This window comes from Bos indicus x Bos taurus, chromosome 5 (genome assembly GCF_003369695.1).
Source record: "Bos indicus x Bos taurus breed Angus x Brahman F1 hybrid chromosome 5, Bos_hybrid_MaternalHap_v2.0, whole genome shotgun sequence".
NCBI classification, from domain to species: Eukaryota; Metazoa; Chordata; class Mammalia; order Artiodactyla; family Bovidae; genus Bos; species Bos indicus x Bos taurus.
The window spans coordinates 19251093-19278607 of record NC_040080.1 but is presented as its reverse complement, the minus strand read 5'-3'; the positions used below and the strand labels follow the sequence as shown (position 1 = coordinate 19278607).

The 27515-nt window shown below is 38.8% G+C and overlaps 1 protein-coding gene across 1 annotated transcript; it reads right to left on the bottom strand.

Annotated features, from left to right (window-relative positions):
* Positions 1-9071: 9071 nt before the first annotated feature.
* KLRG1 (killer cell lectin like receptor G1) lies at positions 9072-26918 on the bottom strand. Its single transcript, XM_027543525.1, has 5 exons — positions 26745-26918; positions 23660-23764; positions 21498-21658; positions 10655-10755; positions 9072-10317 (listed from the first exon to the last, which is right to left on the bottom strand). Exons 1-5 carry the CDS (start codon positions 26824-26826, stop codon positions 10206-10208), a joined length of 561 nt encoding a protein of 186 aa, XP_027399326.1. The 5' UTR covers positions 26827-26918; the 3' UTR covers positions 9072-10205.
* Positions 26919-27515: the final 597 nt, after the last annotated feature.

The window sequence follows — 27515 nt, the reverse complement described above, 5'->3', positions numbered from 1 at the left end:
GAGGTGTAGGTGAAAGCACAAAGCAGAAAGTAGGCAGACTCTGGTTTTGGGGGTAGATTGCTCGAGAATTTCCAGGGAGACTCCTGAGGCTTGATCCCGCCTTTGCGTATGCCAAGCCTCCTTCCTCATGACCTTTGCCAGAGGTGGAGCTCGCTCCCCGCAACACAGAGTATAAAAAGCGATTCAGATGAAATGCCCTCTAATGAAAATAAGTTTTAGGAATATTGAATGCCGGATGTAGGCCTGGGAGGGAGAACAGAAGAGCTAGCTAACATTCCAAATACTTCATTGCTACATTTCAGGCAAATAGTGAAAAAGCTCTTGATTTCCAGTCTAGTGTTCTCTGCAGAACACTAACATTTCCTGACTTGGATAACCCAACACAGAAGGCACTTAAACAGAAAAATGGACAGCATGGCTTTTGTCTTTCCAAATGGGGTAGGGGGTTAGATGACATTCGTTTATTAAGGACAGAAAAAGCCTGGGGACCTAGCACTACATCAGGGGCTTTATGATAATTCTGTGCCATCTACTAGATGCACTTTTTTTTAACCTTTCGGCCATCCGAATGACATGTGGGATCTTAGTTCCCCAGCCAGGAATCAAACCTGGGCCCTCTGCATTGGGAGCACAGAGTCTTAGGCAGTGACCACCAGGAAAGTCCCTGTGCCATACAGTGAAATGACACAGTGCATGTGACTATGAACCATTCCAAAATGATACCAAGATTAGCACTTGATTCTACCTGCATCTTCTCCTTTCTCTCTTAATTTTTGGAAAGCTTCATTTTCTGTAATCAACTGTCATCTTTCTATTAAAAATATGATGTGTTTCTGTTTTATCCTCTTTTGTTCTTTTCTTCATTACTGACACGTGCTACTGCTGATACTTTTACTTTCCTTGCCACTTAATGTTAGGTTTTTTGTTCTTATTCACTTGCTGTCATCCAGGACTAGAGTTGATAACTGACAGTGACCTGAATACAGTGTACAAGCAGTCTGACTAATCAAATGATCCTAGATTTCTGTTTGAAAATGTCTGGTGACAAAGGGAATGATTCACCACAAATGCACTATTCGGGGATCTGAGTAAAGTCAAAACGACACAAGAATTTTTCTAGAAACAAGATAAGTGATTGGATAACAGATTCTACCCAGGATTGGTCATTTAAAAATAAAACAGACAAAAACCTGAAAGAGCAGTCTTTAACTCAATACCCTCTGAGTGACCTTGGACAGAGTACTTTAGCAATTCTTAGATCAGGGCAATCATCGACTTTGACCACAAGAGGGCAGTTAAAATCACAAGAGATCATCATACATGTTTGTTTTATTAAAAATCCGAAATCTGGGTATATAAACTGAACTTGTTCAGATAAGCTAGTTCATTATATTTTTAGTTTATTTTTTAATTTAAGGATAATTCCTTTACAGAATTTTGCCATTTTCTGCCACACATCAACAAGAATCATCCATAGGTACACCCATGTCCCCTCCCTTCTGAACCTCCCTCCCACCTCTCTCCCATCCCATCCTTCTAGATTCTCACAGAGCCCCTGCTTGAGTTCCCTGAGTCATACAGCAAATTTTCATTGGCTCTCTATTTCACATGTGGTATTGTAAATTTCCATGTTACTCTCTCCATACATCTCACCCTCTCCCTCCTCTCCTCTGCCCCACCCCCACCCCTGTGTCCATAGGTCTGACTCTATGTCTGCTTCTCCATTGCTGCCCTGAAAGTAAATTCATCAGCACTATCTTTTTAAAGTGGATGGGAAAGAGAAGGAAGAAAGGAAAGGATTGTAGTTGTTGTTCAACCTCCAAATCATCTCCAACTCTTTGTGACCCCATGTCCTGCAGCATGCCAGGCTTGCCTGTCCTTCATTATTTCCCTGAGTTTGCTCAAAGTCATGTGATAGAAAAAAATGAAATTTAATTTAAAAAAAAAACCTAAGTTTATACATGTGCAGAAACCAAATAAATCTTTCTGTCAATCCACAATATCTGAGTGCAAATTGATACCAAAAGTTTTATTCAATTTAAAACAAAATATCAGTCTTATAAAATTTCTGGCTACATACCTCTGGCTTCTAAGTCTTGTTTTCACAGACCAGCAGTGGGGAAGTGAGGCAGCCCTCTAGCCTCTGGAGTTGGGGATTGGAAGAACAAAGTCTTTTTTACTGGTACTCTGTTATCTAGCTATCACTTTGTGTGACTGATACCTGTGATGGTCCTGTGATATGTCATCTCAGCTAGGCAACAGTCCCCAGTCATTCAATCAAACACTGTTTTTTTTGTTTGTTTGTTTGTTTGTTTTTGGTGGCGCCCTGCAGTATGTGGGATCTTGGTTCCCCAACCAGGGATTAAATCCTCACCTCCTGCACTGGAAGCACAGTCTTAACCACTGGACTGCCAGGGAAGTCCATCGCACTAGTCTAGATGTTGCTGTGAAGGTGTGCTTCCCAGGTGGCATTAGTGTTAAAGAACCCCCTGGCAATGCAGGAGATGCTGGAGACACAGGTTTGATCCCTGAGTCAGGAAGATCCCCTGGTGGAGGGCATGGCAATCCACTCCAGTATTTTTGCCTGTAGAATTCCATGGACAGAGGAACCTGCCGGGCTATAGTCCATAGAGCTGCAAAGAGTTGAACACAACTGAAGTGACTCAGCACACACACACACATGCAAAGTCTATAACCAGTTGACTTTAAGTAAGGGAGATTACCACAATCAGTTGACAGGCCTTAAAGCAGAATTGAAGTTTCCCTGATGAAGAAGAAATTCCTCCTGGGGACAGCAGTGTCCCCAGTCTGCCCTTCCTGATAGCCTGCCCTTTGAGTTTTGGACTTGCCTCGTTGGCCCCACAATTGCCTGAAACAATTCCGTGCAATATATACATTTTTAAATATATCGCCTACTGGTTCTGCTTCTTTTGTTGAACCCAGACTGATATGATCCCCGGATACTAGTGGGTTTCAGGAGATCCCACACACAGCTAGACACACGCCCGAGGAATTTCCGCCCTGCACCATTTCCTGATACAGGTGATATGCTCTCTGAAGGGCCTCTTCACTCATGGCCAAACATTCCACAGGACCTCTTTCTCCTGGGGTCCCTTTGTAGACAACTCAAACCCCATTAACTTCTTCTGTTTCCTCTGGGCCTGGGGTGCTCCTATACCCACTGAACAAATGGTGAAATTGCAACTGGCATCCACTGCATCTGCCCTTCCTTACCCTGGCATGAGGGGCAATTTCAGGTAGCTTCCCACCACCAGACCTCTCCAGGCAACATTCAGATGGAAGTTTCTATGCCATCCACAACAGGGCATTTAGGTTGAGTTCTTACAAGCACTCTCTTGCTCTCCAGTCAGCCCTGGGTCTACAAATTTCCAGAGCTGAGCCATACAGACTGGGAAGGACTGTGTCCACCTCCAGCAAGCAGAGGCCCTCCTAGTTCCTCCCCAACTTGGCCTGGGCTGAAGGAGGGGAAACATGCCAGCAATCCCATCATCCACAGATTCCCTCAAAAAATTTGCCTCTGTAATTGGTTTTGAATTTTTCATTATATGGGCTGTGGGTAACTGTCCCCAGACCCATTTAGAAAATCCTATGGGGTGTGTCCAAAACCTGTCTTTGGAACACAGGACTTTTTATCACCTACTATTCTCAGCTTGCCTATATGCACTTCAGGAAGCAACAGTTAGAACTGGACATGGAACAACAGACTGGTTCCAAATAGGAAAAGGAGTACGTCAAGGCTGTATATTGTCATCCTGCTTATTTAACTTCTATGCAGAGTACATCATGAGAAACGCTGGGCTGCGAGAAGCACAAGCTGGAATCAAGATTGCCAGGAGAAATATCAATAACCTCAGATATGCAGATGACACCACCCTTATGGCAAAAAGTGAAGAAGAACTAAATTGATTAAAGTGAAAGAGGAGAGTGAAAAAGTTGGCTTAAAACTCAACATTCAGAAAACGAAAATCATGGCATCTGGTCCCATCACTTCATGGGAAATAGATGGGAAAACAGTGGAAACAGTGTCAGACTTTATTTTGGGGGGGCTCCAAATTCATGGCAGATGGTGATTGCAGCCATGAAATTAAAAGATGCTTACTCCTTGGAAGGAAAGTTGTGACCAACCTAGATAGCATATTGAAAAGCAGAGACATTACTTTGCCAACAAAGGTCCATCTAGTCAAGGCTATGGTTTTTCCATTGGTCATGTATGGATGTGAGAGTTGGACTGTGAAGAAAGCTGAGTGCTGAAGAATTATGGTTTTGAACTGTGGTGTTGGAAAAGACTCTTGAGAGTCCCTTGGACTGCAAGGAGATCCAACCAGTCCATCCTAAAGGAGTGTTCTTTGGAAGGACTGGGTGTTCTGAGTGCTGAAGAATTATGGTTTTGAACTGTGGTGTTGGAAAAGACTCTTGAGAGTCCCTTGGACTGCAAGGAGATCCAACCAGTCCATCCTAAAGGAGTGTTCTTTGGAAGGACTGGGTGTTCTTTGGAAGGACTGATGCTAAAGCTGAAACTCCAATACTTTGGCCACCTCATGTGAAGAATTGACTCATTGGAAAGGACCCTAATGCTGGGAGGGATTAGGGGCAGAAGAAGGGGATGACAGAGGATGAGATGTCTGGATGGCATCACCGACTCGATGGACATGAGTTTGAGTGAACTCTGAGTGTTGGTGATTGACAGAGAGGCCTGGTGTGCTGTGATTCATGGGGTCGCAAAGAGTCGGACACGACTGAGCAACTGAACTGAACTGAACTGAACTGAACTGAACTGATTCTCAGCTTTAGGTTTCAGCCAAAATTTTGAGACCACAGGAAAAAAAGTCTTGCTGATATTCTATTTCTCTCATCAATGGGGAAGTTCTTGCACTCTCAAAAATCAGTTATTCATAGGTGAGCTTCTATCTAGAATTTTGTATCTTCAAAGAATATTCCCAGGTTGCTCTAGGCTCTCAACAGCATTGTCCACTACTGACTCTGTTCTGAGTCTAGAGATATTTGATAAGTCCCCAAGTCTGTCAGTGAATACCTATGGTGCTGGACCTTACAGATTCTTAAAGCCTCTTGGATGAGCCGTCACACATGTATCTACTGTGCTCATTTCCCTGTTTCTCTAGCAAATGCACCAATTTTCCATCCTTCTTGACACAACAATGCCAATTCCAATTATTCCTGGGGTTTCTATAATTATGCCTTTCACTGGAGGTCAGTTGTTTTATATTTTCCTTTAACTAATTTAATCTTAGAATGGAGAATAAAGGATTTCAAAGGACATAAACAGAAAAATTATAAACTAAGACAAAATATTTTCAGCCTGTATTACACACAAAGGGCTCATTTATTTAGTATATAAAGAACTTTTTCTCACACATTATTTAAGAAAAGATCAATCACCCAATCTCTTTTTTTAAAAAGGATATAGGCTATGAACTGTCAGATCACAGAAAAGGAAATACAAATGACTTGTAAGCACGTAAAAAGATAATTCTTAATAAGAGAACTACAAATTAAAACCACAGTGAGAAACGGTTTTTCATCTCTCTAATTAGCAAAGATCAAAACGTTTGATGAAAAACTGCATTGGTAAAGATGTAAAGGAAAATGAAACTTGTCATGCATTGCTGGAGAGAGTACAAATCTGCAGATTTATGTACAATTGGGGAAATCTACAAATACTCAAAAAGCAAGAAATTACATCTGTAGAAATATAGTCATTGCAGCATTGTTTGTAAAGGCAAAAGAAGGGAAATGATCTACACTTCCATTAATAGATCAGTTACATAAATTATTAAATCCATAAAATAGAATTCTGTCCCACCATTAAAAAGAATAAGGCAGTTCTAATGAGTATATAAACATAGATTCAAGATATATTGTTAACTGGGGGTGGGAAGTACAGTTCAGAACAGTGTGTATACTATGCTACAACTTGAGGTGTGTGTGCGTGTGTTTGGGAGTGCATGCTCAGTCATGTCTAACTCTTTGTAACCCCATAGACTGTAGTCGGCTAGGTTCTTCTGTCCATGGAATTTTCCAGGCAAGAAAACTGGAAAAGGTTGCCATTTACTGCTCCAGGGGCTCTTCCTGACCCAGGAAATGAACCTGTGTCTCCTGCATCTCTTGCAGTAGCAGACAGATTCTTTACTAATGAGCCATCTGGGAAGCCCGTGTGTGTGTGTGTGTGTGTGTGTGTGTGCGCACGTGCACTCATGTACATAAATGCTTGTTTGTGAACAATTTATATCTGAGAAAGAATGTCAAGGCAACAGTATTTTTCTCCAGGGCAAGGAACTGGTGAGCTGGCAATCAGAGGTGGAGCAGAGACTCTTTTCATGGCTATGTCTTGTAACTTTTAAATTTTATCCTGTGCGCATGTACATCTTCAAAACACGGTAAATAATAATTTGATAGAAGTAACACATAAAGAAAATAAGACTGACAAGAGCTTTGAAGAAACTAAACAAGCAGATGTCACAGAGAGCTGGGAGATTGGCTGTTTTGGACAGAACAATCATATAGAATGGCTCAATATAAGCTCAGAGAAGGTAAGCATTTTTGCCTAAAGTCACACAGCAATTATTTGAAAAAGTATTTGAGGAAAGGTTGCTCTTGGGGACTTCCCTGGCAATCCAGAGGTTAAGATTTCACTTTTTGATGCAGGGGGTGCAGGTTCAGTCTCTGATTGGGAAGCTAAGATTCCCACATGCCTGACAGCCAGAAAACCAAACATAAAATAGAAGCAATATTGTAACAAATTCAATAAAGACTTTAAAAATGGTCTATATCAAAAAAGAAATTTTTTTAAATTTTATTTTATTTTTAAACTTTACATAATTGTATTAGTTTTGCCAAATATCAAAATGAATCCGCCACAGGTATACATGTGTTCCCCATCCTGAACCCTCCTCCCTCCTCCCTCCCCATACCATCCCTCTGGGTCGTCCCAGTGCACTAGCCCCAAGCATCCAGTATCGTGTATCGAACCTGGACTGGCAACTCGTTTCTTACATGATATTTTACATGTTTCAATGTCATTCTCCCAAATCTTCCCACCCTCTCCCTCTCCCACAGAGTCCATTAGACTGTTCTATACATCAGTGTCTCTTTTGCTGTCTCGTACACTGGGTTATTGTTACCATCTTTCTAAATTCCATATATATGCGTTAGTATACTATATTTATGTTTTTCCTTCTGGCTTACTTCACTCTGTATAATAGGCTCCAGTTTCATCCACTATGAGGTACCATTTCACACCAGTCAGAATGGTTGCGATCCAAAAGTCTACAAATAATAAATGCTGGAGAGGGTGTGGAGAAAAGGGAACCCTCTTACACTGTTGGTGGGAATGCAAACTAGTACAGCCACTATGGAGAACAGTGTGGAGATTCCTTAAAAAACTGGAAATAGAACTGCCTTATGATCCAGCAATCCCACTGCTGGGCATACACACTGAGGAAACCAGAAGGGAAAGAGACACGTGTACCCCAATGTTCATCGCAGTACTGTTTATAATAGCCAAAAAAGAAATTTTTAAGTTGGTCTTATTGACTCCAGCATCAGTGCTCTTCCCACTGTCTTCCCACAGCTCTTAAGAGGGGACAAGGCATTTTCTAAGGAAAAATATATAGAAGGAGCCCCAGTGGCTCAGTGGTAAAGAATCCACCTGTAATGTGGGAGACACAGGTTCAGTCCCTGGGTTGGGAAGATCCCCTGAAGAAGGAAATGGCTACCCACTCCAGTATTCTTGCCTGGAGAAACCTCTGGACAGAGGAGCCTAGGGAACTCCAGGTCCATGGAGTTACAAAAGAGCTGGACACAACTGAGCAACTGAGCACACACATATATACAAGGAACCAGTGTAACTAACAGTCTTCAGGAAAGCGGTTGAGCATTCCATACCTGTCACAGCCAGCAGCACTTAGATGCAAATATTTGCTTACAAGTCATGCAGGGCATTGGAAGTCATGAAAAACTGTTTAAGCAGAAAATAGGAAGAACTAAGGGGAAAAAAACTTTTAGTTCTTTACTGGGGATCTAGAGAGCACATTCTAGCCCATCTTTGGAGAGACATCACATATAAACAGCTTGGGACATCACTATAGCTAAGACAAGAAAAGCCTAAGAGCAGTCTTGGCATCCATGACAAAATTTGGAATGTGTGCAGTGAGGTCACTGACCCTATGTCCATGTGACCAAAGATGTGGCCCTTTTGAAGACAAGTAGGACTTGTTTTGAGGGGGCAGAGAAGGTGCAACTTTTTTAAAAGTTTTTTCTTTTTTTTTTAAATTTATTTGGCTGCATCGGGTCTTAGTTGTAGCATGCGGGCTTTAGCTGTGGGGCACGTGGGATCTTCGTTCCTCAACCAGGGACTGAACCCACATTCCCTGCATTGGAGAGAAAGCCTCAGAAAATGCAACTTTTGAAAGGTGATCTAAAAGGGGGAAAAAAGAGAAGAAGGTGCATTAAGCAGGTCACTCAAAGCTCAAGTGGGACTACATAACTAGTGCTAACTCTCCTCCAGAGCAACAGAACCAAACTAGTCTTTCACCTGGGATGAGCTCAGAAAAACCCCAGCCAGCGAACCCTTGAATGCAGTGTCAGGGCCAAGCCACCGCACCAACATTAGAGCTCGACAGTGGTGTCAGAGGGTGCGGACTGGTTTCATTGTGTCTTAATTACTATTGTTTTCAAGTTGTACAGGTAAAAGATAAAAACATACTCATTTTAAAAAGTTTGTCCTACAGAAGAAAAAATAAAGGAAGTAAGGTGGTTATTTATTTAATCATTTTAATATTGATAGATATTTAAATAGTTTCTAATTTTTTCCTGAGGATTAGGTCTCTACACAGTATGTGTTTAGTGCCAGATAAAGGGTGCTATTCCCAAATATATTAATATATGTGTGTAGTGTTGACCATATCTAGATTAAACTAGTCCTCTGCTCAAATAGGTAGGTTTAAGGGAGGATTCAGATATACCATGTTTCTTGCTCAATTCCTCTAGTCAACTCATGAGCTAATAGAAACAACTAGAATAAGAAATTTTAAATTCCATTTTTTTTTATTCAAGCATTGAATATTCACTGATACAAGCAAGCACTATTTTAGGTGTTCGAGATATAAGGGTGGATTAGATACAGTCTTTGTCCTAAAAATAATACAAAAGGGAAATTTAAATAAACACCACAATCCATAGTCGTCAACAGTACAGAATTACAATCTCCTCATCATTCCCTCCTGTATCTTTTCTTTCTCTTTGCTTTATTGACCTACAATAAGCAGTTGTTTTATTTCAAGATTCTATTGACAATGCTGTGCCTTCTTTCCCTTTAATTTCATTTGTCATTATGTCCTACTAATCTCTCCTCTATCTCTAAACAACACCTTGCTTTCTCATCTATGCCCAACCCTACTAAGGATAAATAGTGTTTTTCTTATTTTTTAGTCATTTGTGCCAAAAATAATTGGGAGATCAATCCACATAAACTGCTTCTGTAAATTTTCCTCTATAATAATGCCTTTACCAGAATGCCCACATTTCACATTGTGAAATTAAGGTGCAAATCACAGTCATAACAAGGAAAATACAGTCACACACTGGTTATTCAACCACAACTATGCATTTTCGAAAAAACTAAATTCAGTCAAGGCCAGTTCTTTACGGAAGTGTGAAGAGCTGAGACACAAAGCACCACCCTGCTCTCTCTCATTCACCTTCCACAACTTATTTCAGGTTTTACCTGCAAAGAGGCACTATTAGGATAAAAGTATATTATCGGGGAGCAGTAGCATGTCAACCCACTAGCACACAGAAAAACCCTGTAATACACTCGCAATAGTACATATTTGCACAGATTTCATCAGCTCAGCTCAGAATATAACATTTTAAAGGTATTTTTGACAGAGATGATGGGGATGACTAAGCCAACAACCTTAGTCACTAGAGAGAGGGATACTAAAAACAAACCTTATCTATTTCACAAATTTGCCTGCACTCTTTAAAGTGTTAAGATAACATCTAAGTTCTCTCAAAGAGAGTCCAGCAAGAAGCCATCAGTCCCAGGGAGGCGGCATTGATCCCACATCTAACTTACGTGCTAGAAGGGCAGCACTCACTAAAGGTGTGCTCACGAGAGATCATCTCCCTCTTTTTAGGGAGCCACAGGACAGAAGGAACATTCATCAACGTCTGACCTTCTTACAGACCCACGGAAAATCAACCTCACAGCTAGAGGCCAGGAGACCACCTTTGCTGATGGTACCACAATTCTGTACCAAGCTGTTTGAAGCAATTCTGTAAGGAACCAAAAAAATCAATCACTTAAGGTGACGTGCAGAGTAAAGGAAGTTCTAAGGCATGAAAAGATTAAAAATGAGCAAATTCTTTCTGCCATTCAGACCTCACTTTTCTCAGCTCCCAAAACTGCAGAATAAAAATTACTCATTATCCCCTTTAAAGTGTCCTCTCTTTTTTTTCTTGCCCTTATCAACTATTGATTTCCTTCCTTGTTTCCTTTTTCTTTCCTCTCCTCTCCATCCATTATCCTTAGTCTATTTCCCCAGACATATAATTTCTTTTCCCCTTTTCTTTTCTCTTCTCTCTCTCTCTGCACTCTTTTGAAGCCCCTTACCTTGAGATGTTTAAGGCTGATCCATCTTCCCACCTCCAACCAGAACTGTTTCTCAGACCAATCCAGTAAAATTCCTGACTGAGGAGATTTTGGACCTGGATCTAAATGAGAGGTTGCAGAAGATGAAAAAAGGTAAGAAAAAATGCAGAAAGGTTAAAAAGAGATGTAGGGTCATGGTAACGCTGTTTTTCCTTACACCGTCTCTCATCACTGTTATTTATGAACTGAATGTGTGTGTCCCCTCCCTCCCTAGATTGCTATGTTGAAGCTCTGATATCACAAAGTGATGGCATTTGGAAGTAGCCTTTGGGCAGTAATTAGGTTTAGATGAGGTCTTCAGGGTGGGCCCCACACTAAAAATGGGATTAGTGCTCTTAAGGAAGAGGAAAAGGCTTCCCAGGTGGCTTAGTGGTAAAGAATCCACCTGCCAATGCAGCAGATATAAGAGACATGGGTTTGATCCCTGGATCAGGAAGATCCCCTGGAGGAGGGCACGGCAACCCATTCCATTATTCTTGTCTGGAGAATCCCATGGACAGAGGGGCTTGGTGGGCTATAGTCCATAGGGTCACAAAAAGTCAGACACAACTAAAGCAACTTAGCATGCAGTCTCTCACCACCACATGAGAGGCAGCTGTCTGCAAGCCAGGAAGAAGTTTCTCACCAGAAACCAAGTCTACCAGCATCTTGATCTTGGACTTGGCCTCCAGAACTCTGAGAAAGAAATGTCTGCGGCCTAAGCTCCCCTACCCTGTCTATGGTTTATAGCAGTCCTAGCAGACTGAAACAACCACCTACTCCAAATAACTACTCTCTCTTTCAAACCTTCATTCTAGAGATGTGTCGGTTGCAGAGTGCAATACTTCCTAGAATTGAACTTCATGCCTATAATTACACTCTTAGATCATGACAGATAAGATAACTATTACATCTCTACCTTCCACTGCAACTTCTTCCTTGATTAGATGGAGCACCAAATAGGTATTCAGATAAATACCAGATAAATATATATTCAAATAACTTTGAAAGAAAAAAAGCTAAATACTGCTGTGAACACACTCATATTTCACATCATCATTTAACACTTATGTTATTATTAAACTTGCAACAATGTATTTGCATTGTTGTTTTTTCCCCACTAAACTCTCATTCTCCAAGTCCTCATCAATCTTGCATATGGCAAGAAAAAATAAACACAGTTTTCAAGGAAAAAGATGATGGTAAGGTTAAGTTGGTTATACTCTTTACATGTCCCAAGCTACCCACTAGAACAGAAATAAGATTCTTTGCTCTGTTGAGTCTGACCGGCAAATGAAAGAGTTTATATCCTAATGGAATTGTCTCTAGAAATACAATGAAATAAAATAAAGGTTAAATCCCAGAAGATTAATTTTGTATAGGATTTGGTGCTAGTGTAATAAATACATTTAGCAACAAGTAAACTACCACCTTGGATATGGCCCTATATTCCCAGCAAGTACTTAATTGTCTATGCTGGTGGGGGGACAGGGTCTGAAGTGTAAGGAAGGGTAGGATAAATGAAATGACATCCTAATTTCCAGATTAGCTGGAAACCTTTTGTGCAGTACTTAAACAATTTGCTTAAAATGATTACTTAAATTAGGAAAAAAGTGAGTTTATCCTCATTCTTCCAATAAGATTACAAGAAAAACTGTCCATTTCTTTCTTCCTAGCATTTCAGTGGGAAGAATGACAGCTAATGAAACACAGAAATGAATAGATAAATTCATTCATTAAATAAATAATGAATAGATAAATTCATTCATTAAATAAATAAATAGATATAAACACAGACCTCAATTAGAGTCTGAAGAGCTGGGATTCGATAATACTCACAAACTCCAATCCTACACTTGATCACTACTCTCAAGATCCATACAATTCTAAGTCACATGATTCTGCCAGCTTACTACTTCTCCCTGATGAGGCTGGACAGGGCAAATGTTTACTGGATCACTTTCACTTGAAAATCAACATCCCACTTGAAAGAAGCTTTTAGAACCAGAATGCAATTATCTATAGGGTTCTACGGACTCATGAATGATGTGTGTGCGTTACTGTAGAAGCAGCATAAAAGCATAAACAAGAGTGTTTATTGCAAGGGTGTGACCTCAGAAGGCTTATCTTGCAGAGAAGGTGTGAACTAGAGCAATGAGGTGCTATGTCACTTTAGAACTAGTAATGTTTGGTTATACCTTAGAGAGGAAAAAGTATAAAACCTAAAAGCAAGATGAAGACAGAACACAAACAAGTGAAATCAGATACATTTTTTTCTTTCCTTTGCATTTTATTTTTAAGGTCAATATTTATGTCTTACACATGCACACATATGTTTTTGCAGGCAATATTTTTAAATTGTAATTAAAATACTGCTAAGGTATAGAACATACTCCTTACACTGCCAAAATGAACATGGTTTACAGGATATAGCTAAGATATTTCAGCCCATATGGAGATAAACTACTAAAATACCAAAGCTACTAAATTGGACATATCTTTGATTGGCTAACTTAATTTCAGGGACTATATACTAAATAACTAACCTCAAGGAAATAATTCATATAAATATGCTTGTAGCTGCTTAAAAATTGGAAATCAGATTTTTTTCTAGAAATACGAAAACAGTTAAGCAAAAATAGAATAATACAGAATTTTAAAAGATAAGTATCTGTAATCATTTAACGTGTGGAAAAAGGAATGAAATTATGCTACATTACAAAAGTAAAACATGAACATATGGTATCCAAAAAGCCTAGATATTTACATAGGGTAAATATGTAATTTTAAATAATAGGTATGTTATGTTTTCAAATAAAATAATTTACATTTTTTCTTCAATCTCCAGACATTTTTTCGGGTGAAGTACTTATTACAATACATGTAGTTATTAATTTGAAAAAAAAAAAGTACAATACGGAGCACCCATAAAGTCTAAAATTATTTAGATCTATTGTTTTCAATTTAGAGTTATTTCACTTGAAAATGTGTCTGGAAAGCTGAATAAACACACATTGAGCATATTACGTGAAAGTTTAACAAATATACTATTTAAAAATAACTTTATCCTCTGTTTTCAGACTTTTCAAATATATCCTATAGAATGTAAGCACTGACTGCTGTTGCTGCTGCTGCTGCTGCTGCTGCTAAGTCGCTTCAGTCGTGTCCGTCTCTGTACGACCCCATAACAGCAGCCCACCAGGCTCCCCCGTCCCTGGGATTCTCCATGCAAGAACACTGGAGTGGGTTGCCATTTCCTTCTCCAATGCATGAAAGTGAAAAGTGAAAGTGAAGTCGCTCAGTCACGTCCGACTCTTAGCGACCCCATGGACTGCAGCCAACCAGGCTCCTCCGCCCATGGGATTTTCCAGGCAAGAGTACTAGAATAGGGTGCCATCGCCTTCTCCATTGACTGCTGCTGCTGCTGCCAAGTCGCTTCAGTCGTGTCCGACTCTGTGCGACCCCATAGATGGCAGCCCACTAGGTTCCACGGTCCCTAGGATTCTCCAGGCAAGAACACTGGAGTAGGTTGCCATTTTCTTCTCCAATGCAGGAAAGTGAAAAGTGAAAGGGAAGTCGCTCAGTCGTATCCGACTCTTCGCGACCTCATGGACTGCAGCCCACCAGGCTCCTCCGTCCATGGGATTTTCCAGGCAAGAATGCTGGAGTGGGGTGCCATGGCCTTCTCCGTCTCCATTGACTACTAGCATATAAAAACATGCAGATACATAAAGAGATTTAAGGGAAACTGGACAGGGTACAAAATTACTAGAATTTAATATTGATAAGAATTTCCTCTATAATTTTGTGTATGTGCACAATACTAAAAGTTAGTAAGCCTTGCTGTGTAAACCGAGCACTCTCTTTAAAAGAGTGAAACGCTGGGGTCCCACCAATTGGGGTGGCAGGAGGACCCGCACTCCCGCTTCACTAAGTCTCCACGGCGCACCTGCCCACAGGCACGTGGCACGTTCTTGCTCCCTGCAATGCCCAGGAAGGAGGTCGGCTCCACCCAGGGAGCAACAAAGGGAGAGCCCAAGAGATGTGGTTCTCTGCTAACCTGCTCCTGCAAAAAAAGAGGAAATCAGAGTGGAAACCAAAAAATGGCGGCAGGAAAGGATAAATCTTCAGACCAAAAAAAAAAAAAAAAAACCCACAAACAAAAGGGGAAAAAAGAACACGAGGAAAACAGGCTAACCAAGACACAAGATTTACCTGCAGAAAACAGAAACTAAGAGCGAGGAGAACCCAGCCTCTGATGAAGCAGGCGACAAAAGAAGCCAAATCTGATTCAAATCACCGCCCAGTCTTAGTGGTCCCTGTCTCCCTTCTTGTACAATACAGGGCAATATGTTTATCAACTATTTTGTAAATGCAAAATTGTGAGTAGCTCTGGAAACATTTTTAAGAAGGAGGAAATTCAACATTGTTCCATTTTTTAAGTGCTAACTGCTTTTCCTTAAGAGGTGAAATCATTTAGTGGTGGTGTTTTTTTTTTTTTTTTTTTTTTGGTACAACCAGAAAATAGAGGGATATTGAATACAGAGGCTTTGATTGTCTTGGGTATCAGCTTAACATTGCATAGATGGACTAGATTTTATATCCTCCAATACAAAGCACACTAAATGGCAAACTGGAGTCAGTTGTGTGTTTAACATGTCTTGGACACTTTGAATTACTTTTATTCCCATGTTGGTTTTGGTGAAATTGTTTCTTAAAAGAAAAGCCACGCCTTGATCTCTGCTCTCCCTGTCAGAATTTTGTGTACTCTGTAACATCTTTGTTCAGGTAGTCCAGTTTTCCTAGTAACTTTCTTCATCTGCTGTGAAAGATTAATATCATACACACTACTAATGAATTTTCAAATTGTGAATCCGTGGGACATATGATATAACAGTGTATGAACACTTGAAGGCATTCATACTTAACATACTGTTAAAACAAGTTTGCCTTCACATTTTAAACTGGAGAGTAACTTGGATAATTGTTCAGAAATGAATCACAATTACATGGGTTTTTTTTTAGATTTTTGGTACAAATGTTAAGAATTATACACAAATTTAAACTTCTGTATACTGGTAAATCCTAAAGGAAATCAACACTGAATATTCATTGGAAGGACTGGTGCTGAAGCTGAAGCTCCAATACTTTGGCCACCTGATGCAAAGAGCTGACTCAGTGGAAAAGACCCTGATGCTGGGAAAGACTGACGGCAGGAGAAGGGGATGACAGAGGATGAGATGGTTGGATAGCATCACTGACTCAATGGACATGAGTTTGAGCAAGCTCTGGGAGATAGTAAAGGACAGGGAAGGTTGGCAGGCTACAGTCCATGGGGTCACAAAGAGTCAAACACGACTGAACAACACAACAAAATACTGATCTTCAAAACCATCAGTACAATTTCAATTATGAAAGAAAAAAAAATAGTAAAACACTGTCCATCAACAGATGAATGGATAAACAAAATGTGGTCCTATCCATACAATGGAATATTATTCAGCCTTTAAAAGGAATGAAATTCTGATACCTGCTACAGCACAGATGTACCTTGGAAACATGCCAAACAAAAGAAGCCAATGAAATAATATAAGCCAGATACAAAAGGACATAAGAGGAAAATTCAGAGAGAAAAAGATTAGACTAGTAGTCACCAGGGTCTGGGGGGTGGGGTTATGGGGAGTTACTGTTTACTGGGTGTGGAGTTTCTGTTTGGGGTGATATAAAATGTTCTGGAAATGAACAGTGGTCACAGTTGCACAATGATGTGAATATACGTAATTCCACTTAATTATATATTTGAAAATTGTCAAAATAGTAAGTTGTATGTTATTGATGCTTTACCACATTTTTTAAGTTAAAAAAAAAAGGAGTGAGAAGTATCCTAACCTACCTACCAAAGGTATGTTTTGAGGTGAAGTTCATAATAGTTGCTTTATTTGGTTATGAAGAAAGGGTGATAAACACACACACATTACCAGACTACAAAGACCTCAAGTAAAACAATTCTCCTATCATCTACCATCTGCTTCCAGCCATTTAGTTCTATCTTCGAACATAACATTTCAGATTTCCTCAAAAGGGAAAAACTCAATTCAACAAATCATAATTTACTTTGTGATACATATTTTACTGAAATTTCACACTCTGGGAGACAGAAAAGAAAAACAAAAGTTATTTCAAATCTGGGCTTTATTTCAAGTGTCAAGGAGAATTAAAATGGAAAGAAGGAAAACTAAAATGAAGTGATTCCTCCTATGTTAAAAAAATTTTTTCACATAGATTTTTCTCACTTAATACTTGTAATGATTCTGGAAAAAAACTTCTCCACTTGGTACATGAGGAAATTGAGAGTCAACGAGGTTAAGAAACTTGCTGAAGCTCACATAGCTAGTAAGCAATTTAGTAAAAACAAACTCATGTCTCTCTGAAAGAGAAGCTGTTTAATTACCTGAATCTACTTTACGTTATGGGGAAAAGTGACCATGTTATCATAGTGTTTGTAGTCACAGAAGGAAACCTTCGATATAATTAGATGGCTTCTCTAGTGGCTCAGAGGGTAAAGAGTCTGCCCGCAATGTGGGAGACCTGGGTTCGATCCCTGGGTTGGGAACATCCCCTGGAGAAGGAAATGGCAGCCCACTCTGGTACTCTTGCCTGGAAAACCCCATGGATGGAGAAGCCTGGTAGGCTACAGTCCATGGGGTTGCAAAGAGTCGGACACGACTGAGCGACTTCACTTTCACTTTCAAACCCTAAATACAAGAAAAGTCAATACTGAAACTTCAGGGAGAAGATAGGGACAATCCCAAAGTCATAAACTCTAACAGGGATGATGGTTCAAGTTGAACGAGAGATTGTTAAAGCAATAAAGTCTGAAGATATAATCTCAAATTATGATAATGAGGAAGAAAGATGTTATACTGGGAGGAGCATCAGGATAGGTGTAAAGAAACCAAAGTATTTCCACAGGGAACTCTTTAGTCAACATGTATTTTAAAATAACACACCAACAACTATAAGAAACAAAAGTTAACAATCAAAATAAACTTATCTATATGGAGAAAAAAAAAACAAAAATAAAGAATTTGAACATATCTAAAGATAAATTCTGCAGATGGTGATTGCAGCCATGAAATTAAAAGACGCTTACTCCTTGGAAGAAAAGTTATGACCAACCTAGATAGCATATTCAAAAGCAGAGACATTACTTTGCCAACAAAGGCCCGTCTAGTCAAGGCTATGGTTTTTCCTGTGGTCACGTATGGATGTGAGAGTTGGACTGTGAAGAAGGCTGAGTGCCGAAGAATTGACGCTTTTGAACTGTGGTGTTGGGGAAGACCCTTGAGAGTCCCTTGGACTGCAAGGAGATCCAATCAGTCCATTCTGAAGGACATCAGCCCTGGGATTTCTTTGGAAGGAACGATGCTAAAGATGCATCTCCAGTACTTTGGCCACCTCATGCGAAGAGTTGACTCATTGGAAAAGACCCTGATGCTGGGAGGGATTGGGGGCAGGAGGAGAAGGAGATGACAGAGGATGAGATGGCTGGATGGCATCACTGACTCGATGGACGTGAGTCTGAGTGAACTCTGGGAGTTGGTGATGGACAGGGAGGCCTGGCGTGCTTCGATTCATGGGGTTGCAAAGAGTCGGACACAACTGAGCGACTGAACTGACTGAACTGAAAGATAAATTCAAAGAACAGGAAGAGCAAGAAAGAGTAGTTGCCGTAAGGTAAACAGAACACTGAGGAAATAACAGAACAATTCAACTTCAATTTTTTTATTTTCTCAAAAATAAAATAAATCTTGAAGTCCAAGCACAAAAAAGAGATAATAAGTGAACACATCAGCATATAATTTTCATGTAAATAAATTTTTAAGGATAGTAAAAAAGAAAAATAAGTGAACACCTCACTATTTAAAAATATTTAAATCCCAAGGGCCATAAAATATACATCCCAGATTCAAATTCAAATAATATTTTAAACATGTACAGCATGCTCAATAAATACTGATGATAGGGAAAAAAAAAAAAAAAAAAAAAACATGTACAGCAAAGAAAAGGAACCAGAAGACAAACAACTGAAAAAGTGATTTCATTTTTCAGCATGCACAAGATGGATTCTGAAAGCTGTCAAACACAGTATTTCTGCAAGACTTTAAAAGGTGGGTTGGTATGGAGTTTAAAATCTGGCTCTGAAAAGAAAGTTTGGCTCTGTCAGATTTGTAGCCTTGGACTTGCTCACTAACTCTTCTGAATTTTATTCACTCAATGAAATACAGTGGTTGAATTCTACTTCATAGAATATGCTGTGAAGATTAATAATAATAAAATAGAATTGAATTCCTATCACATAGCAGGTGCTCAACACACGGTAGTTTCTATTTTTATTATTTTCATTATAAGCTTGGCTATAACTGATCTAAGAGGGGGACTATAGTTATATATCTTACTGAAAGATAACTATTTAACAGTGTAAGAGGGACACTTCTGATAGCCTTGGAGCCTCTAGCATAGAGCAAACTAATTCCCTAGCAGTATTCTCCACCACTGGAATGTCAGAAAACTTTGGTTTTCATAGATTTTTATGCTGTTTTGGTAGCTGTTTAGACCTAAGTAGTGCTAGCAGTAAAGAATCTGCCTGCCAATCCAAGAGACCCAAGAGATGCAGGTTCAATCCCTGGGTTGGGAAGATCCCTTGGAGGAGGGCCATGGCAACCCACTGCAGTATTCTTGCCCAAAGAATTCCATGGGTAATGGAGCCTGGCGGGCTATAGTCCCTACGGTCACAAAAAGTAGGACACAACTGAAGCAACTTGTCATGTGCAATACTAGGAAAAGCAAGCATTTATCTTAAATTAGTATATAAATATTGCCATGAGAATAAAAGAATAACAACACTGGTACAACAAAATCAACAGACTAGACATAAGTCAAGTTGGTTTTACAGGATCTTACAAAAGCTGAGGGAAAGAAAAAGAATCAGGCCAGAGAACCAAGCAAAATTCCACAGGAAAATCAGATATAAGACTTATCTCTAGTTGCTATGCAATCTCTCAGGGATATTCTACTGAGAGCATAGAATATCCTTTCCAGGACTGATTTGAATCAAGGGTCCTTAAAAGGAAATAAACCAGTTTTGGAAATGCAGCCAGTGTAACTCTGTTCAGCTTACTCAATGGTAGATCAGGATTTACAGTAAGTAGAGAAAGAATGGAAAGATGAAATCCTTTAACACTCATACATTCCTCCAGGGGACCTCAGAGAAACAGAGCCACGCCCACCTCCCAGCTATCCTGGGTTGCAGCCGTCATTATCACACTGCAATTATGGTAGCTGCCTCTCTGCAATTCTCCTGGGCACTGTCTTGTATTATGATTCACTACTCTGTTTATCAGTGTTTCCTCAACAGTCTTTCAAGCTGTCTGCTCACTTCTGCTATTGATTTCACTCAGCCTAAGAACTCAGATGGAGTTGTATCAGAATGAGAATAGGAGTTGCTGCAAAAAGGTCCAGAAAGTGCCATAAAACCATGATTCAGTAGGTCTAAAGAATACACCCCAGTGCATTCTGTCACCTAGTTTATGGAAGGATAAAGGAAAAGTAAATCACACAAGTGCACTGATTTGAAGTTAGAGTTAATGCAGAATTTCAAAAGAATGAGATGACACGAATCCAGATGCTTTAGTCTTCTCTTAAAATAGGAAGTTACAGACTTTATAGACCGTATGTTCTCTCCAACTGCTTCAGAGTAATTCATTGCTTCTCAGAATTACCCCCAAGGGATGTTTAATATAGTTGAGTTCTTAATAAACTCTTCTCTGTGAATCTACCCCAAAAGGAAGGTGTAAAACAATATCAAAACAGAAAACTCAGCATGAAATTAGCACAAAAACCTAAGGAGGATTCCTTATTTTCTTTGCATATGTTATTTAAGTTGACAGGTTAGAATTTGATTGATTTTCGTACCAGGTAACCTCAGGATGTCAACTCCTTGTGTTACTTTGAGATGCTCCAGGATTCATAAAGAACTCACTTCCTGACAGTTAGGTGGACAGGAAGGATCTGAGATGCCAGTAGGAAGTGGAGCCCAGCAGTTCAACTCTGCAAGGAGTGTAAAGTCACACACACACACACACACACACTTTTCTTCCTTCTTTCTCAAGTTTCTGAAACTGCTTCTTCCTCATGCCCTCAGCACAACCCCAACTGATTCCTAGTCTAGACTTATTGAATTCAAATGAATGAAGGCAAAATATTATGAAGAAGGCACTAAGTCCCCAGGCTACCTCTCTTTCCCTCCATCCCAAGTTCCCCCAGCTCTTACTGGTGAGAGAGAGCTGGTGAAACTTGTAAAGTGAGTAAAGTGCCTCTTTACTGTTAGACTCATATGTGTCTGGATCTAATGCTTTCTTTTATTAGATTTGTGAAGGTGAAGTGAAAGTGAAAGTCGCTCAGTCATGTCTGAATCTTTGAGACCCTATGTAATTAGCCTTTCCCTTATCCAGGGGATCTTCCCAACCCAGGGATCGAACCCAGGTCTCCGGCATTGCAGGCGGATTCTTTACCCACTGAGCCACAACAGAAGACTTGTATTTATGGTCTAATTCTTCCCCATAATACTCACCATCCTGCCACCTCCAACGCACACACACACACATGCATACATACCAATTGGAGCATCTAGGTATATAAATGAGGGTTGTTGGGGGAGGAAAAGGAAAGAACATTTCTTTTACTCCTCAAAAGAGGATACATGATACATTTGAACAGCATTCTCCAACAAAACTTCCTACATTTACTAAATGTTTGCACTTACCATTTCCTTGCTGTCTTTAAACATAAGGAGATGCGCGTCTTTGGCTAAGCAGAATTCGAGGCTAGAATTCCAGCTCTTTTTTTCCACTGAAAAGTAATAACAGTGGTCACCATACCCCATCCAGTGGTCTGGGCAGTGAGGACAGCCAGCACACTTGGAACCTGGAAAAGAAGAGGTTTGGGTCACATCTTTATGGATCACTTGATCTTGGCAATGAAATGGGGGATAAACTGTCTTTCCTGCCCTCTACCTTTCAGATTAAGGTTTAGAGAAATGTACAACAATGCACAGTCTCAAATTAAATATCTGACAATGTCCAAGTCTATTACTACTACTGAACATTCTATTAAGCAAGGCTGTGAAGGGGCAGGGAAGGAAATGGATACAAGCTGGCTGAGGACTGGGAAGAGAGTCCCTTGTTTGTGCTAGACATTATTATGCACGTGTGACATATACAAAACAGGTAATATAACAGTGTATCTGCATGAATGTATTGCTGTATTATTTATATAGGCTCAGAGCATACATTGTGTAACTGCATAATGCACATTGCTTCACTCAGGTAGAATCTTTCAGAATATGCAACTTCAGTCTGACACTCCATAATAGTGCAAAAGAAAAGGACAGAAATGAGAAAGAGCAAACTTATCTAGAATGAAAGGCTGTTTGGGTTTTTTTTTTTCAATCACAAATGCATTAAAAATTCACTGAAAATTGGATAAAAGACATACTTCATCAGAAAGAATTCTTTCTAGATATTTAAAAAAAAAAAAAGATTTTCTGACAGAGAAGGATATCAGCTGCTAAAGCAAAAAGTCATGCCATTCTCCTCACTGAGCTCTTTTATATACAGACACTCTCATTCCTTTAAAATGGTTGTGCTATAGATTTGTGAAAATGAAAGGGAACTGAAAACGCTTTCGAGGTAATTTCAATGAAAATTCCAAAATTCTATTGATTTTCTATTTCCACAAGACATATTTGTATAAACCCACCATAAACACAATCTCACAATAGGCAAGTGTGCACCATTATATCGAGTGAGCATATGTGTGGATACATAATTGAAGAGCAGATTTTATATCTATTCCAGATTTGAAGTTAAAAAGTAGAGAAAGTAGTCAACCTTTAGACAACCTTTCTGTAGGAAGGCCTGGCATGGGAACAGCATAGGGTTCTGGAGATCAAGCTATGAAGTCGACACCTTATAATTTGTGCTTTTTCCATACAACTGTGATGGTATCCAGCCTGAAGGAAAAATTCCTGACTTGCCTAGGAGTCTCCTTCTGTCAAAAGTTGAACTTGTATCTAACGTAGAGGTCCTAAGACTGAACCCTTAGTACCCCAATTAATAAAGTCCGTCCAACCAGTCATTTGGGGCTTCCCTAGTGGCTCAGTAAAGAATCTACCTGAAATGCAGGAGACCTGGGTTCGATCCCTGGATTTGGAAGATCCCCTGGAGAAGGAAATGGTTATCCACTCTAGTATTCTTGCCTGGGAAATCCCATGGACAAAGGAACCTGGCAGGCTACAGCCCACAGGGTCTCAGAAAGAGTCAAACACAACTTAGCCACAAAACAACAATAGCAATAGCCTGTCACTAACAATCATGCTCAGATAACAAAAACCTAAGTTAGAACTCTGGATTGTGAAACAAAAACCGAAGGCTCTCTGGATCATCATATGTAAGGATGTAGAACTAAATCTAGAAAAGTTCATTTTAGAAAATGGGAAAGCTCACTAAATGGGAAAAATTAGAATATGCTTAATTAAATTACAGTATATCTCATGTGAAAAGTTAAACACAATACTAAAATTATAATTTGATTTTCATGCTAAATATGGTAGTAGGTAGGAAAATGTTTATGACACAATATCAAACCAAAAAGCAATACACAAAATTATAAGCATATTGTGATCAGAACTATATCCAGCCTTATTGAAAAAAAAAAAAAGTGAGGTGAGGGGGATTTTAGAGGACTTAACTGAAATCCTGTTAAAAGAATAAATACTTAACACAAATGCATGTACTCAAAAACTAGAAGACTATGCCTGGGAGATACTCTTGTGTATGTTGGTTTATTTTGCTGGGACTATTTTTCAAGTTTTCTGTTATGTTATATTGCTTTTATACACAAATTTTGGTTTAAGTTAGCACTTACCCCGGTACAGAATCCACTGCAATAGCAGCATACTTGCTAGAATGGTGGACAGAAGCCCCAGAGCTATCGCCACATGGTAAGAGCGAGGGGATCTCGAGGAAGAAGCTGCAAGAATAGAATCCAAAAAAACATCCTGAGTCAGAATAAAAGTTGAAGGAGAAAAGGTCAGGGAAGGATAGCTGGGATCTGGAAGCAATTTGGCCTGGTTGGAACTGCAATCCAGGCCTTAAAGTTTCCTTTCCTGGATCTGTTAGGGCCATGCTCTGAAGTTGAGGGTGGCCACCATTAACTTTATCAAGGAATATATTTTACTTATCCAGTGAAACATACATTTTGTTTGAAACTGTGGCTTGCACAGTCTCATGCTTTAGTGGTGAGAATATAAATTGGAACAACTTCTTTGGATGGCAGTTTGGCTGTGTCCCCAAATCACAAAGGCATTAATTTACCTTTTGACTCAGCAATTTGTCTTCAAGAAATTTTTCCTGCAGACATTCACACATGTATAAAATGTCATTTTTTTAAGGCCACTCAGCAACAATATTTGTAGGAGAAAAAGACTAAATTCAACCTGTCTATCAATAAAAGATGAGTCAAATACATTCTGACGTAGCCATAAAGTCAATATGCAATTTCTAACAAAAAAACAAAGACAAGCTTTTTTTATATATATGGAGTGATTTTTCAAGGAATATAAAGGGAAACAGTTAACAAAACAGTCTGTTTGTGAAACAGTGTAGCTAATAGGCATTTCTGAAAATAGACACATGCATCTGATAAGGTTGCTTGCCTTGGGGAGGGGAAACAGGTCAATGGGGACAGAGATAGGAGGAAGACTTTTTATTTTCTTCTATACTTTTTAAATTTTGAACCATATGATGTATTATTTATTCAAAATTGATATAAATAAAACTTAAATGAAAATAAAATAACTGACACCTCACAAGCGCTTTAGAACCTGTCATAATTGGAAGAGTGATCAGTTTAGGTTGATAATTTGTTTAAGGATAGGACATTACTTCATATTAACTCTGTTGTATACAATGTATACCTAAGAATGGTATTTTTTTCATTTGGAAAATAACAGATTTTTCACACCAATTTTTTATTTTAAAATGGTAGCGATCCTATATCTGATTGTGTAGGACTGATAGTGTGAAAGGCAGAAATTTATAAAGTAAGGCATTTAAGTTCTAGTTTTGACTCCTTTATTTGATAACCTTTAATTTGTAAATTGAGAAAATAATTCTGCTTATTTGGGCCTCACTTTCAAATTTAAATTTTAGGTAAATGATACTGTAGATGTAGGTATCTAGGATGTATTTTGAACTTCTTAAAGAAATTCATAGTGAAAATAGCTTAAAATGAGAGAGTTGTGTATTTTAACTATTTGGACTGATAAATCCAAAAGCATTTGATTTTTTAGTGATACAAAAAATGCATTTGCACTATAGAACAATATTTAATGAAATAAATGTTGATTTTAGATATTACACTAAGTGTAAAAAAAGTTCAAAACATAATTGCATAAATTGTATATGTGCAACCACAATTCAGTTAAAAAAAATTAACTGAAATTTAATATTTTTAATGTACTTTATATTAAAAGACTCTTAGTGAAGTACTTGTAGTAAAGTCTGTATAAAAAAGCAAAAATATGTCAAAATAGTAATAGTGATGATCACCATGTTGTAAAATTATTAGTGATTTTATTTTATTATATCTGCTCTCATAGTTTCTCTAATTCCTATAATAAGCATGTACTGATTTTTTAATTTCTCCTGGAGAAGGAAATGGCAACCCACTCCAGTATTCTTGCCTGGAGAATCCTATGGACAGAGGAGCCTGGCGGGCTACAGTCTGTGGGGTCGCAAGAGTCAGACATGTCTTAGCAACTAAACCACCACCAATACTTTTGTAAAGAGATTTTTAATATTGTTTTAATGCTCCTGACCTATTTTCCCATTACCAAGCAGAACACCCCAGAAAGTTGGTGTAGGAATAAGCATACTGGCAATAAATAAGAATGTGCAGTGTCCACTGGATACAAACAAAAACCACTTGCCTAGAAATTAAAATTATAGTCAAGTTTCAACTTATCACGAATTGTGTGATCATATACACAAACTTTAAAATGCACATTCTTTCTTATTTAACATTTCTATTCCTTAGAAATTAGCACAGATATAACCCCAAACAAGGAAAAATAAGTACAAATAAAACATTAAATGCTCTATAATTTACAGTAATAGAAATAAATCTAAATGTCTAAGTATAGTGGAATGATTTAGCAAATTATAGCAGTGATTTCAAGGGACAATACTAAAACTTGTAATAGTAAGACTATGAGGCAAAAAAGAGAGAAACCTTATGGAGCTACACTAAAGAATGCACTTCATGGGAGTTTGCTCCCCAAGATATGAAATCAAATATTAATTTTGGCACTTGCACAGTTACCTGCCTGTCTCAGCAAGTGTTTTCTCGGGGTTCCATGTAAGAATGGTTTGTTTCATCTTCAAATTCCCAGAGTCACAGGGTCTAGTATCTGTAACGCTCTTAATACCTTCTTTCTACACTTGTCACCTTTCTGGTGCAACACCCGGGGTGTGGGGAAGACCTAGTTATATGAATTAACTTCTTTTCTGACAAAATCTTAATATAACCCTGTGGCAAAATTATTGGTGTCCTTCTCTTCATTTCATAGCCAGAAAAACAGAGATGCCTAGAATTTGCACAGCTGGTCCACAGTTGCCCCAAACATTCACAAAGAGATAAAGTTCTCCCAACAAATTTCTTGCTTTAGTTCAGGAGCAATAAAGACAAAATTGCCCCAGCTTGTGTTTCATAGATAAGATGATAGAAGTGAAGGGTTAGAAAACAATTTACCCGAAACCTAAGATCAGATCCTCAACCACATACAAAATTTTCATATTCCAACTCTGGACTTCAAAATGAACTGAAGGCATTTCTCCAAATGACCCTCTATTTTTCTGCATTCTCTACTCCAAATGTATTCTCCATCTCATTTATTCACCTAGCCTACGGTGACTATGGACAGTTTTCCACACTTGATCGGTTAACTCACCTTCTTGCTGCTGTCGGTCGTCCTTCAGAGCTTGGTGTGCAGCAGAAGACTTAATTATGGAATAAGTAACATTGTCAGTCATCTTCGTCTAATATCTTTCACATTCAGTTGAGAGAATAAAATTATACAAGCGTGAAGAGACAGGGGTAAGTGAGGAAACAGCCCAATCTCTAAACTGCTAGCAGGAAACTTGAAGGTTTTATAAAAAAAAAAAAAAAAATGGGCCAGCATGACAAAAGCAGAAGTAATTTTTCAGGAAATGATTCAAACTCTGGGGCTGCCTATAGAAATTAATATTCTAAACTCTGATTTTTTTATGTTTTATTTATTTAACCTCACCATACTCTCTAGATCCTCATTAAGTACAAATTAAATTGACTCCCTATCTCATCTAATTCTATTGACCAAGGAAACGTTGCCCTTAAATTCAGTAATTCAATTATGGAAACTGGAATAAAAATATGAGAGTGGTTCCTAGCTATGAATTTATTTCAGATTTTATATTTGCTCGTTCCCTTTTAAGAAAACAGATGAAAAAATAAATAAATAAATAAAAGGAAAACAGATGCATGCCAAATGGGACTGATCTCATTGTTCCTTGGAGCTTTGGGTAGTGGTATAAGATAGAGAAATGGGAGGTTGGTTTGCATGTGGCTGGAATTATAGGAGAAATGGGCTCTTGCCCAGATATATGTTCTGTGAGTGTGTTATACCTCTGTGTTCCCCAAAACGTTCTCCCAATTATGATTTAATCTTTACCCTTCACAGGCA